Source organism: Spermophilus citellus (assembly GCF_964194105.1).
Source record: "Spermophilus citellus genome assembly, chromosome: 2".
Classification (NCBI taxonomy): domain Eukaryota; kingdom Metazoa; phylum Chordata; class Mammalia; order Rodentia; family Sciuridae; genus Spermophilus; species Spermophilus citellus.
Window position 1 is genome coordinate 237,930,618 of NC_138183.1, and position 14,126 is coordinate 237,944,743.

The 14,126-nt window shown below is 53.2% G+C and overlaps 1 protein-coding gene across 1 annotated transcript; it reads right to left on the reverse strand.

The window, feature by feature from the left end:
* Window positions 1–230: 230 nt before the first annotated feature.
* Window positions 231–8,057, reverse strand: PACSIN3 (protein kinase C and casein kinase substrate in neurons 3). Its single transcript, XM_081282734.1, has 10 exons — window positions 7,864–8,057; window positions 4,404–4,494; window positions 4,097–4,253; window positions 3,191–3,426; window positions 2,926–3,081; window positions 2,182–2,357; window positions 1,936–2,056; window positions 1,636–1,772; window positions 1,106–1,227; window positions 231–767 (listed from the first exon to the last, which is right to left on the reverse strand). Exons 2-10 carry the CDS (start codon window positions 4,455–4,457, stop codon window positions 652–654), a joined length of 1,275 nt encoding a protein of 424 aa, XP_081138860.1. The 5' UTR covers window positions 4,458–4,494; window positions 7,864–8,057; the 3' UTR covers window positions 231–651.
* Between the last annotated feature and the right edge of the window lie 6,069 nt (window positions 8,058–14,126).

Below are 14,126 nucleotides of genomic sequence, written 5' to 3' on the forward strand. Positions count from 1 at the left end.
GAGCCTTGGCCAGCTAACACCAAGCTTGATCACCAATCCCTTCCAGCCCAGGTTAGAGTTCTTAAGTTCCAGGGAGGTACCAGGTGGCAAACCTTTGCCCAGCCCTAGCGCCCTCTGCCCCATAACACATGATGTGCCCACAGATCTCCCCCAGGGCCTCCCTCCAGGTGCAAGGGTAGAGTATCAAAAAATGCACACAATGCCTGATGGTACTTTTTTCTTTTCTTTTCTTTTTTTTTTTTTTTTTTTGATCAAGTTTAATACACACTAGAGTAAGTCACAAAAGAGGGTACTGCAAGCCCAGAACTATGCTCACCCCCAGCCAACCCCCAAGAGCCCCCAAACAGTCCAGGAGCTGGATCCTCTGCTCTTGGAGAGACCAAAGTGCTCGCGGGGAGGCCAAGGCATCCTTAAAACCTTCTTTTACCTCTGACCTCCCATCCTGCTCTTGGCCTACACTCAGTTGGCCCTTCCCTACCAGTCCCATCCTAGACACAGGCCCCTCCCTTCCCTGGGTCCCAGGACTTCTTCCCTCCTCCAGCAGAGGGACAGCAGCAGCAAGATGGTTCAGGGCCCTCAGGTCCGGTTGTCCAAGAGCAGCTGGGCTCTGACCCAGGGTGGAGAGACATCGCAGAAGGACTGTCAGGGTACTCAAGCACCCACACACTCCACATAATTGGCAGGGTACAGGCCAATGCGGCCACTCTGCAACTGGCCCTGGCACCAGCCCTGCTCATCCTCCTCGCTCATCTTCAGCAGTTCTTCCCCTGGAGGAAGGGGGATTGGTCACTGCTAACTGTTCTGGCCCCCAGCCATTCCCACAACTGGGTCAAGTACTGAGGGGAATGGGGTAATCTAAGAGCCTGACAGCAAGCTACAGGAGACCTGGCTCAGGCTGGGGGAGGCCATGGAAACCAGAAAGCTGCCCCACCCCAGACCCAGAAGCAACAATCAGGCCCCAGCTAGCTGGACTCAGAACAGCCTGAATGGCCAAAGAACTGGCTTTTAGGAATGAAGTATCTGGCTTCCCTTTTCCACACCCCTGCTCAGGCAAGTAAGGCAGGGACTGAAGCCTGAAAGAAACAGGAAAGGGGCCCCTAAGTACCTGCTCGGAAGCTCAGCTCATCAGCTTCCTGGCCAGCGTAGTCATAGAGTGCCCTCACCCGCACCCCAATGGCAGCCTTCCGGGGAGTCTCCTCATCTGACCATTCCTCATCCTGTCCACTGCTGGAAAGGGGAGGCAGAAAGGAGCAACAGCTCAGGTCCCAGAATACCTTGGGCTATAGATCTCACCCAGGACTCAGGGCAAAGGGCTCATCCCTCGGAGGGATGCTGCAGAGGCAGGCAGGGAGGAGCTCAAAGACTCTAGTCACACCTCCGCCATTCACAACTGTGAGCTCAGGTGCAATTCCTGTACACATAGCTGAGGTGCAGCAGAAGGGAGAGGGAACATGGAAACTGATTGGAAAATCTAAACCTCTGCAAAACCTAGTATCATTCCCTCTCCCGAGTTGGCCCTTAGGTCCCTGGCACCAATTTTCAACCCACTTCAGGCGTGAAGGGAGGAAGCAAAGGAAAGAAAGGCCAGATGGAGCAGAGCTGTTTCTTTGCCTTAGCCAGGCTCCCAGTTCTCACCCTGGGGACCCAGGGGGCTGGGGTGGGGGTGCAGTGCCATCTCTTGTAGGTACGATGCTGGTCAGAGTAACCTCATCGGGGCTCCGGCCACCCTTCTCCTTCCGGCTGATTGTCCTCTGTGTGTCTAAGGACCACTCCTGTGGGGACAGTGCTTAGGTCAGGCTGGGCTGCAGCTGTAGTGGCAGCAGGGCCATCCAGACCACCTTCAATGACCATACTTCATTCCAAGGCTGGCCTCTCTCCTCCAGCCCACACTAAACTCAGCCCACCTTTAAGCCCCACCCAGCCTGCAACACGTGCCTCAAACTGTGGCCAGTTCATGGCCATGCCCGGCCCGTGGGTGCTGCGCCACCAGCGCAGATCCTCCTCATCACTGGCTGCCTCGATGCCTTGATGCAGGTCTCGGTGAAGTTCATGGAACCTATGGCCCAAGACACTCCATCAGATGGGGAAGTCCTAGGCCCTTGTACTCCCAATGCCATTCAGCCCAGCCAAAGCGAGGAGGCAGAGGCAGAGGGGACCGGAAGCCCACCACACAGGCCATACTTGTCACTGCTGGAGAGGTCAAGGTGCTGGTGCAAGGTGAGTAGTATATCCTTAAAGAAGAGAAGTCGCTGGCGCTCAGCAGCCTGGCAGCTCTCAAAGGCCTGCTCCATGTCCTCCATGTAGCGTGGTGTGTAGCGATGCAGCTCAGCCAGCGTCTGCTCATAGTGCATTTTTGTCTGGGTGAAAGAGAAGGGAGGTGCCAGTGAGGATGGGACCACTCTCCACTCAGAACAGGCACAGCCACCATGGACAATCGGGCCTGAGACCCAGTTCCTGTCCACAAGGACCCCAGCATCCTAACAAGGGAGGTGACATCCAGGCACAGTATCTGTAAGAGTCGGGTGGAGAATGAGATGGGGTCAACTACAGGAAAGGGTGTGAGAAATCAGAAAAGTTTCCTGGAGGAGGTAGAAACTGAATAGCACCTCAAAAGATGGGGAGGATCTAGATACGTAGCACTGGAGGGAAGGGCACTCCAGGCAGAGGGGGCAATCTGAGAGCCAGTCCCAGGTGGCACTCTATAGGAAAGGAGCTAGAAGTTCTTAATGGCTAAAGACACCCCAGTTGCCTGAAATCTACTATTTCTCCCCCTAGGCCAAGTATCACCTTCTCTCAGGTCCTTCCTTTAAAAGATCACCTGGAGAGAGGGGAGGCAAACGAGGACTAGAGCAATAAGATGCTGGAGACCAGAAAAAGCATTCAGGGAGCAAGTTTCATTGAGAAAGCCTTGCCCCACGCCTGTACCTTCTCTGCCTCCTTGGTACAGCGTCCGACCCGCTCTTGCAGTTTACGCAGCTGCTCCTGGGACGTGGCGCTGTCTGCCTTTGCATGGCTCTCCCGGGTCTGGGCAGTCTTCTCATCCTTCCGGGCTGCATGATAGCTCTTCTTGGAAGCCTCAACCTGACATGTGTGGAAACAACACTTGACCCTAGACACCATGTACTGTCCCCCTTGAGTCCTATGCAGACCCTGAAGGGGCCTGTCCAATCCCCACCGAACCCAGCCTCACCTCCTTCAACCTCTTTAGCCAGGGCTTCTGGGCCTTGCGGAAGCCATCCTCTGCAGCCCGGCTCTCGCGGAAGCCACCCAGCACTGGCCGGTGGAAGGCGCCCCGCTGCCAGGTGCGAACTCGCTCACTGTCTGGCCCATGCAGCTTCTCCCGCACCTCCAGGTGCAGCTCGCTCAGCCGCTCAGCTGCGGTGAAGAAGGCATGCCAGGCCTTCTCCAACGTGCCATACTGGGGGCCTGCAGATGGATGGAGCTTAGGCCAGGCTGGGGGTATCACCCCAAACAGCACAACCCCTCTCACTGGTGCTACTCTGGGTGCCAGGCACAAAGGCAGGGGAGCGGGGTGCAAAGATGAATGCAGTGATGTCAGCTGCTGCTTACAAAATGCCAATTTTGTGCCCTGAGAGGGCAAATCTTACTCAATCCTTGTCTCTACCACTATTGTGATACAGTGTCATTACCAACATGGAGGCCCAGAGAAACAGAGGCCCAGAGAAGTCAATTTAACTTGCCCAAAGCACTGGAGTGAAGCTGAAGGCAAGTCCCACAGCTTCTCTGAACTTCCAGTTTCTCCTCTAGAAAATGCACAGAGGACTGGTAGTATAACCCAATGGTAGAGCACCTGCCTAGCATGCCCAAGGCCCTAGGTTCCATTCCCAGTACCAAAACAAAAAGAAAGAAAAATGCATAAAACGGACCATCTCTATCCTAGATTTGTTAGAAATATCAGAGTAACTCACGGACATACTTTGCAAACTCCAATGGCACAACTATGTAGGTAACCAGGAATTTAAAGGGAAGGCAGAAGTAGAAGCCCTGAACTTTCCACAAGTGTAAAAAGAAGCCACCCTGAGGGTCCCACTCTCACAGTTCTCTCTGCTCCCTGCTAGGCCTGCGGATGGCTCACCTTTCTCCACGGCGCCTCTCCACTTACGAGCCCAGTCAGCCAGCTGCTGGGCATAGGCCTTCTCAATGCGAGCACGCTCCTGGAAGCAGCTGACCAGGTCTCCACACAGCCGGTGCCCATCCTCCACCCGCTGCACTGTCCGTCTATAGTTGCCAGCCTGGGGACACATATGAGAAGGGCAGTTTCACAGGAAGAAGCCCCCTCTCAGGTTGAGGTTGACAGCTAGGTTCTTCTTCTGGACAAGTGCTGAGCCCAGAGAACAGGGGGCATTTCAGTGCCACCCAAAACCCAGGCCCCAGCTGCTCACCTCCCAGAAACTGCCCCCGAAGGCCTCCCCTCCAGCGTCCTCTTCTGGAGCCATGGTGTCCCCGCAGCACGGAATGGTGGCAGATTTGGGGCTGTGGAGGGCAGATAGGCAGATAAGGAAGCTCGACCTATACTTTGGGAGCTAAGAAAAGACCTTCTGCTATCTCTGGGTCTTATCCCACTCTCATCCCCACCACCCAGGAACCATCAGAGCTAGGACTGAGCAAGCAGGGGGCTGGAAGTCCCCAAGCAGAGCCTTTAAAGGGTCAAAGATGGCAATTTCAAAGCTCTTCCACTTGCCCTAAGTCTGCCCTTCTCTCATGTACCTGGAACCCAGAGATCACTTCAGGGACCTAGATGTCCAGCTCCAAGCTGCCACTGTGATCTGCCTTGAAGTGAATAAGAGCAAAGCATGGGGGTAAGGGTGGGGGCTTAGTGTGTCTTGGGCGGTGCCCGCTCCCCGATATAGCAACTGCTGTCAGAAGCCAGATTCCAGGCAGGAGAATGCCAAGCGGGTCACACGATCCAGCCAGGGATTAGGTGGCAGGCGGGGGTGTGTGGTGGGCAGAAGGCCCCACTCCCCGCATTCTGGATGAGAGAAGACGACTCCTACCCAAGCCAGGGCTCCTCTTGCCTCCCCTTGAATAAGGCAACCCCGTTAGCAGACCAGGCCAAGTCAGAGGGTGGCCAGCCACAGTCCCATAGCTGCCTGGGCTGGCAAGAGCAGAAAGGGAGCCAAGAGGCCCAATCCCATCTTGGCCAGGAAGCGCAGACAAGTACATTTTATTGTCCTACAAGAGCATCAGCTTCTCTAAGGTGGAAACCCCTTTCCCCAATAAGCTTCCATGCCAGGGTAGTGCAAGACTCAAACACGGCAATGAATGAAAAATGCCAGGGTCCCAGCAGTCATAAGGAGATACTCCTTCCCCTCCCCAACATCCACAGAGGTCCCTCAGTGCCCCATGGGTAACAAACAACACAGTCCTGCCCTCAAAAAGCCCAGAGTCTGATGCAACATGAGGAAGCCAGACAGGCCACTAGCCAGTTAGAAAAGTGTTCTCCAGAATGGCAAAAGAGGGCAAGGCGAGTTCTGATCCCGCAGCCACCACCTAGGGGACCAGAGGACACAGGGGTATGTGACCACTCCCGCACCCGCCTCTGGACAGGATCTCAGCTGTCCCGGCACTGACTCACAGCCCCTAGAAGGAAACAGCTTCTTCTAGGCAAGCCCATGGCCCAAGGGACAGTTAGGCTTGGGGGACAGAGTGTGTGCCTACTAGCCCAAAGCAGGGCTCTGTCAAATGCTTCCTTCAAACTACTGAATCTCTGCTCATCCTTCAAAACTCAAATGGGGACATCTTATCCATAGCTACTCCCCTCTGTCCCTCTATCCTCTGGACTCCCACAACCCCTGTAAGACCTCAATCAGGGCATATATCCCATGGAATGTGACTGACAGGACATCTGTCCCCTGTTATTGACAGACTTCAGCAGTTCTGAATTTGTGTTTTCCCAGGCATTGGAATCAGAAATAATTAGCTAAAAAAAAATAAACAAAGGACTAACTCAGTGGTGGAACGTGTGCTTAGCATGTGCAAGACCCAGGGTTCAATCCCCAGTACCAAAAAGAAAAGAAAAAATGAATGATGTCCACCTGAAGACCAGGAAACCCACTGGCCTCAGCAGCTGTGGGAAAGCCTGGCCTTGGAGGCTTCCTGCCTCCAATTGCAGGAGGTACAGCTCAGCCCTCTCTGGAGACCTCATAGGGCTACAGGCAATGGAGGTATCTGAGCAAAGAGCAGCTGCCTCACCAAGGCTCTTCTTCACCTTGCTTCCTCTTAAGTGGGCCCCACTTATCCAGAAAGAACTTGCCAGCCAGAGAGAGAGAGAAAGAGATCTGCAGCCATAAATCACAGGGCCTTTGGAGCTAAACCAATGAACCATCAGGGGTGGGGCGGCCCCTGCCTGCTTCAGCCTCCCTGCTCCCTGCTCCCCAGAGAGCTGCCCCCCACTAGTTCCCTCTGTGGCCCCAGAACAGAGCAGGCTGTGTGTACAGGGTTGGCACAGCTCCCCAGGGCCTCGCAGAGCAAACACAAGCTCAAGCCTCAGGCACAGCCAGGCCCCACAGCCGGGCTTCATCTAGCTCCTGGGGTGGGCCTTAGTCCCTGATGAGAAGGGTTGGCACAAGGTGAACTCAGCAGAAACCCAAATCAGGCCAAACACTCTGCAACAGGCAAGAGCTCAGAAAGCAAGTAAGAAAATCTCCCCAGGCCAAGGGAGCACACCTACTGGGCCCAGAGAAGTCTTCTGCAGCTTGGCAGGGTCTACTCACAGCTGCTGGGGCCAAGGTAGGGAGTCCTGGATTTCAGGGAAGAATCACTCTCCCCACCTGAGGCTGGAAGGTGGCCGGGCCCCACATCAGCCCTCACCCCTACCAGAAGCTGGGGGCATGCCCCTGGGAGGGAGCACAGCCACCCGGCCCTGCCCAACGCTAGGTCCTGAGTCACAGGCTGCGCACAAAACCTTCTTCCCCAGCAGGCCCTCCCGGTCAGAGTCAGCCCACAGCCCTAGGATTTGAAGGCACAGGAGCGGGCAGTCGCTGGCCAGAACGGGGCGCTGAGGCCGGTGGGGCTGGCACCAGCAGCCTGAGCGCTCCGAGGCTGGGGGAGGGGGTGGTGCCGCGAAAGGGGGAGGAGGCCGGGCCAGGGAGGGGCATAACAAAGGGGCTCTTTTGGAAACCCGACCTGCCGGCTGAGGTGCCTGCTCCTTGATGACGCACTCCAAACCCGAGACTCCACACCAAATCTTGGAGCCCAGGGCCTGCGCGTCTCTGGCCTCAACCCTTACGGGACAGAGCCCCTCAACAGACCCCACTCCACCCCTGCTTCGGCCCAGCGCTGCACAACTCTGAGCCCGTGAAGCCCACGCGGAGGCGGCAGGGCCAGGCCTAACCATGGAGGTTCTAGGACTTCTTGGCCAAACTTGTTGAACTTGGTTTCGGCGGGGGTGGGGCCAGCCCGTCACCGAGGAGGAGAGTGGGAGCCCCCAGCCAGGGCCCGCACGGCGATGGACTCCAGATGGTAGCCCTGCGCGGCCGCCCCAGGAATTGGGGCTCTTCGAAGAGGATCAGGGGTCGCCGGAGAGTGAGGCCCCTTTAGGGGCCCTAAGGCAAACGCAGGGAGGGCGATTTGGGACGCCTGGGGAAATGGTTTGACCCTCCAGCCCCGACGTTACCCAATCCCCTACAGGCCTGAGGAATCACGGAGTTGGCGACGCCGCGAACGAGACGCCCCCTCGCCTCGGCGGCAGCCCTTCGCGGTTCCAAGCAGAGCCGGGTGGCTGGGGTCTCCCGGAGCGGGAGTCGGTCCCAATGCAAACTTCAGGAGCCTAAGGACCAGAGGGCGGGCTGGAGCCATCGCTCCCGCAGCCGCGTGTCCGCGTGTCCCCTCCAGGGCACTCACCGCGTCCTCCCTGGGCCCCTCGGCGGGTGGGGGTCCGGCCACGCTCCGGCCCGAGTCCTACCACTCCCCGCCCGGGCCGCCGCCTCCCGGAGCGCGCCCGGCCCTCCCCCGGGAAGCCCGGCCCCCGGCCCCGCCCTCTCCGCGCGCTGCAGCCCCAACCCCACCAGCCCGCGGCCCCGCCGCCGGGGCTCCAGACACAGCCGAAACCCACGACTCTGCGGGCGTGGACCGTGGGGTCCGCCGTCGGGCGAGGAACACAGGACCGACTCCCCAGGGTGGCGCCGCCAGGCTTTCAGGGAGTCAGATTTCGGCTCTGCCCCTCCGCAGGGCTTGGAAGAGTGACGAGTACCGGGTCTGCACCGGCACCCTCTGGAGGGATACCCGTGGAGGGGGCGGAGAGCTACTCTGTCTTACATTCTTTGCTGAGCGCGGTTTTCTTAGAATTTGGGGGAGGCTCACGCCTACCCTCTAGCATTAGGATTCCCATTTTACAGATGGTAGAAACTAACGCCCAGAGACCGTCAGAGGTTTGCCCGAGGTCTCCAATTCGGCAAAGTCCGATTTCAAAACCGTGGAATATCTAGGCACAGCTAGGTGTGCTACTCTGGGGCGCATTCTGAGACTTGGGACAAAAAGGGGTGGGACAAAAAGGCACGAGCTCCTCCCCATCCATGTTCTTTTTAAAAATATATATATTTATTTTTTAGTTGTAGTTGGACACAATATATTTATTTATTTATTTTTATGTGGTGCTGAGGATCGAACCCTGGAACTCGCACGTGCTAGGCGAGCGCTCTACCGCTGAGCCACAACCCCAGCCCCCTCCGTGTTTTTATTCCCAGATTTTGCACAATTCATTCTTAAATTCTTATTCCCCTCCACCTTCTTATCAACGTAGTAGATTTTTCCAGATCGCCACTCTGCCACCCCACCCTAAGTAAATCCCTCTTCCTCACTCCCTCCCAAGCCCCTCGGGATTTTTCAGAGCCTGCCTGTTATTTATATCCACTGGAACTGTCCACGAATATTCCCAGACTGACCTAATCGCCACCTGCTTGGCTTCCCTCCCCCTCCCTCTCCCTCCTGGGCCTGGTGACCCAGCGGCGGTGCCTTGCGCCCCGGAGACCTGCGCGAGCGCGGGCCAGCTAAATCTTCGGGGCTCCAGGGGTCAAGGCGGCGCAGATTGGCTCGGGATTGGAGAGACCCGGTCGCGCTCCAAGAAGTGCGCCCCCAGGGGGCTGGCGTGCTCTCTGGGAAGCCGGTGGGCTCCGCTGTTCTCTCTCCAGCACGTCCTCTTCCAACCCAGCCCCCACTCCCTTGAGGAGAGTGAGTACGTGAGCGCGGATTTTTAAAAGGCAGATTTAAAAATAGCAAAATCAAGTTGTTTCTAAATCCGGGAAGACTTATCTTTATGCAGATAAATCTTCTCACAAAATGGAAAGGAGGCCTGGAGAGAATGAATGGAGGTAATTTCAGAGGTGACATTAGCTGATGAGGGCTGATATGGGAGCTTGAAACTGCCTCAAGATGCCTGTGAAGCACCTAAGTCACCTTTGGCCTGAGGACTCTGGCCGCGTTTGGCAAATATGCCTGAGTAGTGGATCTGAGGATGTAGCTTCTGAAACCATTTTCAGTACTCACTGTCTCCTGGGGCTTGGGCAAGTCCCTTCTCTCCTTATCTCTGTTCTTACCTTTATAAAACCTGACAGGTGACCTGACTGACCTTCCACTGAGTCAAGGGCCCCAACTACAAATCAGAGGGACTGGAGAAATGTCTAATGACAGCCATAGTGTTTGTATTATTTTAAATCAGTTAACACCCTACACAGTGCCTGGGGGCCTTTAGGCACCTAGACAGAAATTGTGGAAATATAAGAATGAAATTAATTACAGGAGTCGCCTATTAAAAGCTCATTAAAAATAAAGTTGGCAGCCAGGCTCTGGGATTTGGGGAAGCTAGGTCACAGAGACTTAGAAAACAGGGCCGTTTTTAAGACCACAAGGAGAAGGGGAGGTGGAGTGGAAAACATCTGGCTTCCCTTGGGTTCAGATCTGGAAGCAGAAAGCAGAAATGTTGCAGCTGATCCTAATTGTCCCTAAGGTGCTGGAAGGGAAAAAATAAAATAAACCAAAACCCAGAGCATACTGGGCTCCTTCAAAGGTGAAAGGAAACAGACATAGTCTTAGAAAACCAACTCCCAGTGGGTGCTGCCCCCAGAGCTCAAATTTCTGTACTCTGTAGCCAGGTCCCTTAACACACACTGCTCCACCAGTGCCATCCCCAACCTAAACAGAGTTCAAGATGAGATGCCCAGGGCCAGATGGCCCAATAAAGACAGAAAGCTAGAGAGAGGTGGGTGGGCTCCGGGTACCAGGTTGGAGGTGGGGATGTAGCTCAGTGGCAGAGTGCTTGCCTAGCATGTGGGAGGCCTTGGAGTCAATTCCTAGCACCCTAGCATGGGGGGGGGGGTACCAGGTGGCAGTTTGGTCTGTAGCCAAATATCAGGACACTCGCAGACTCACCTTTAGTTTCTGGAATGTTCTAACCTCTGTGTTTTTATTTATTTGCTTATTTATTCATGCATCCAGCCAAGAAAACATGTGACTTTTTAACTCTTTGCTAAACCCTATGCAAGGTATTTAGAATATATAAACCAGGCTAAGTGTATAACACTGATACAACCTAGATGTGAAGAACCATGGCAAAACAGGCAGGAGAGACCACCTTTCACATGACATTGAATTGGGCTTGAAGAGAAGGAATTAGTCATGTGGAAAGGCATTCTAGGCGGGAGCATCAGGGTGTGCCAAGCCTCCGGGTATTAGTGTCCTAGCAATTCTGTTTTTTTGTTATCTACCCTAGAAAAACATGTGTGCAGGTGCAGAAAGAATTACAATGATGTTTGCATATAGTATTGTTTGCCCTCGGGAAAACTAGAAACAAATGTCCATCATGAAAAAACAAAAACAAATGTCCATCATGAAGGAGATAGTTACATAACTTAAAGTTTATTTATGGATTACTCTGCAATAACTCAAGAACAGGGTTGAGAGAGATTGAACAGAGATTGACTCAGGACCTAGTACATGCTAGGCAAGCACTCTAGCACTAAGCTACACCCCCAGCCAAGGATAGAAATGCATTCTTTTTCTGGAGGGTGGGGTGCTGGGGATTGAACTAAGAACACTCTACCACTTTACCACTGAGGTACATCCCCAGTCATTTTTAATCCCTTCTCTCTTTCTCTCTCTCTACACGTACCCAACCTCTGCCTCTCCCTCTCTCCTTCTCCCTCTCCCTCTCTCCTTCTCCCTCTCCCCTCTCTCTCCCTCTCTCTCTTCTTCTCCCTCTCTTTCTCCCTCTCCCTCTCCCTGACCCTCTCCCTCTTCCTCAAACTCTCTTTCTTGTTTTTAAGACATAGTCTTCCTAAGTTACCCAGGATGGCCTCAAACTTAGATCCTCCTGCCTCAGCCTTAGCCTCCGGAATCACTGGGATGATAGTGAGAATGAGAGACTTTTTATTTTTTTTAATTTAATTTTTTTTTTTTTTTGGTACCAGGGATTGAACCTGGGGCGCTTAACCTCTGAGCAACATCCCCGGCCTTTTATATACTGTATTTAGAGGCAGGGTCTCGCTGAGTTACTTAGGGCCTTGCTAAATTGCTGAGGCTGACCTTGAACTCAGATCCTCCTGCCTCAGCCTCTGGAGCCGCTGGGATTACAGGAGCACATCACTGCGCCCAGCTGAGAGAAATATTCTTGAATGAAGACCCAGGATACTGTTGAGGGAAGGAAGCAAAATGAAGATATGCCAAACTGTTTGGGGTAGTTATCTCTAGGGAGAGATCTCAAAATTAGAAAGGGAGGGTTTTGTAATGTTAGAAAATTTAACACCTGGTGAGGCCAGGTGCAGTGGCACATACCTGTAATCCCAGTGGCTCTGGAGGCTGAGGCAGGAGAATCACAAATTCAAAACCAGCCTCAGCAAAGGCGAGGTGCTAAGCAATTCAGTGAGACCCTGTTTCTAAATAAAAATGAAAAATAGGGCCGGGGATGTGGCTTAAGTTCAATCCCCGGTAGCCCCCACCCCTCCCACCCTGCAAAAAAAGAAAATTTACAGCAAGGACATGGAATGTAGGTCAGTTGTGGAGTGCGTGCCTAGAATGCACAAATTCCTAGGTTCCATCCCCAACACTGAAAAACAAAAATTTATAATAGGAATGTACCCATATGTAAGTTATGTAATTAAAATGAAAAATGGGAGGGGTGAGTAGGAGTTGGGTTTAAACAATGCTGTTCAATAGAATTTTCTGCAATGGTTGAAATGTTCTATAGCTGTGCTGTTCAATGTGATAATGATGAGTCACTTGAGGCTACCAAGAACTAGTGTGATGGAAGAATAGATTTTTTTTTTTTTTTTTGGATGGCAGGGGAGGTTCTCTATGCCCAGACTGGCCCTGAATTCCTGGAATCTCCTTAACTCAGCTTCCCTAGTAGCTGGGTCTCTGGGTGTGCACCACAGCACCCCAGTTATCATTTTATTATCTGTGGTTTTGTTGGGAGGGGATTGGGGTGCTGGGAATTGAACTCTGCATCTCATGTGTGCTAAGCAGTCTCTGCCATTGAGGTATGCCCCCAGTACCGAGTTCTTCTTTTTAAGAACTCTGTCAGCCTTGTGGAGAGTAAATTCAAGCCAGCAGAGTGCTGCAGGCAGGGCCAGAGTCTTCTGAAGGCTACCTGTTTCAGCCTCTGGACATTGCCCCAGCATTCCAGGCAGGCAGCTGAGTAAAGTGTCCTGATTTAACAGCTCTGTTTTTAAGATCTCAGGGAACCCCAGGTGGGAAAACTGGTCTGAGTTATCCAGAGGGGTTAACCTCAGTAGGGGAGGCTGTTTCTGAGTTTGGAAGGCAAGAAGAACAGAAAGGCACCAGAGTGAAAACAGCAGGTTTCTGAGTGCAGCTACAGAGAAAACTTCTCCCAGGTCAGGAATTTGCCCAGGGCAGATTCTTTGGAAAGAACCACAGAGTTGGCACAAAGTGCCATGGGAGCTGCCGTGCACAGTCCACCTTTCAGCTTTGTGGGCTGGGAGGCTTCTGCTCAAGAAGTCAGCCCTGGTCCATCCTGGAGCCTCCTTTGCCTGTGAAGGAGGAGTTTTAGTGGAGGGTCCTCTCATTTAACAGGCTTTCAGGGGACAACCCTGTGTGCCAGACACCATGCTGCCTGCTCAGTCCTCAATTTGAAGAACACAAACAATATCCCCAACCTCATGGAATTTTCCATTAAAATTGAATAAAGGTGCCCCAGGAGGTGCCATTGCCTAGACTATTGTGATAAATGTCCAAATAGTGGAGTGGGGAAAGGGGAGTCAGGATGCGGCGATAGTGATGTACCTCAGTGTTAGGTCAGCCCTGGGTTCAATCCCCAGTACTTAGTGTGCTTCACATGTGTGAAGGTGAACACTCCCAAAATCAAAAATAAAAGCACAGAGTGCTGAGAGAGAAAAAGAGGGGGGGTTGTAATTTAGATTGGGGGAGGATCAGAGAAGATGTCTCCGGAATTTTAAGTTTCCCCGAATGACCCAAAAGGCAAATGGCAGCCAGGTGAAGAGGGAACTTATAGAAGAGCAGTCTAATGGAAGAAACCATGTGCACACAGATCCTGAAGTGGGAGCCTGACCTCTGGAATAAGGGCAAAGTGGGTAGGGCATGGTGAGTGAGAGGCCCAAGATGAGGTAAAAGAGGCCAGCAGCACCCAGACACTGCCAGGCTTTGTGAGTTTCTCTGGAGTGCAGGAGGAGGCCCTGGGAGGGATGTAAGCGGAGGAGTGAACTGAATGGATGTTGTGTGAGGAATGGGCCAGGATGAGACATCAGCAAACCATGGCCTACACAGCGCACAGACTGAGAAGGGTTGTTATATTTTTAAATGATTGGGGAAAACAGCAGCTGGGCATGGTGGCGCAGCCTGTAATCCCAGCGGCTCAGGAGGCTGAGGCAGGAGGATCGTGAGTTCAAAGCCAGCCTCAGCAACTTAGCAAGGTCCTAAGCAACTTAGTAAGACCCTGTCTCAAAATAAAATATTTTAAAAAGGGCTGGGGATATGGGTCAGCAACCCTGGGTTCAATCCTTGGTACAAAAAAAAAAAAAAAAAAGGAAAAAGGGAAGAAGAGGAATATTTTGTAGGAGATTAACATTTCAGTGTCTATAAATAAAGTTTTATTGGAACATAGCCACACTTCATCTCTTCATGAATTGTTTGTAGCT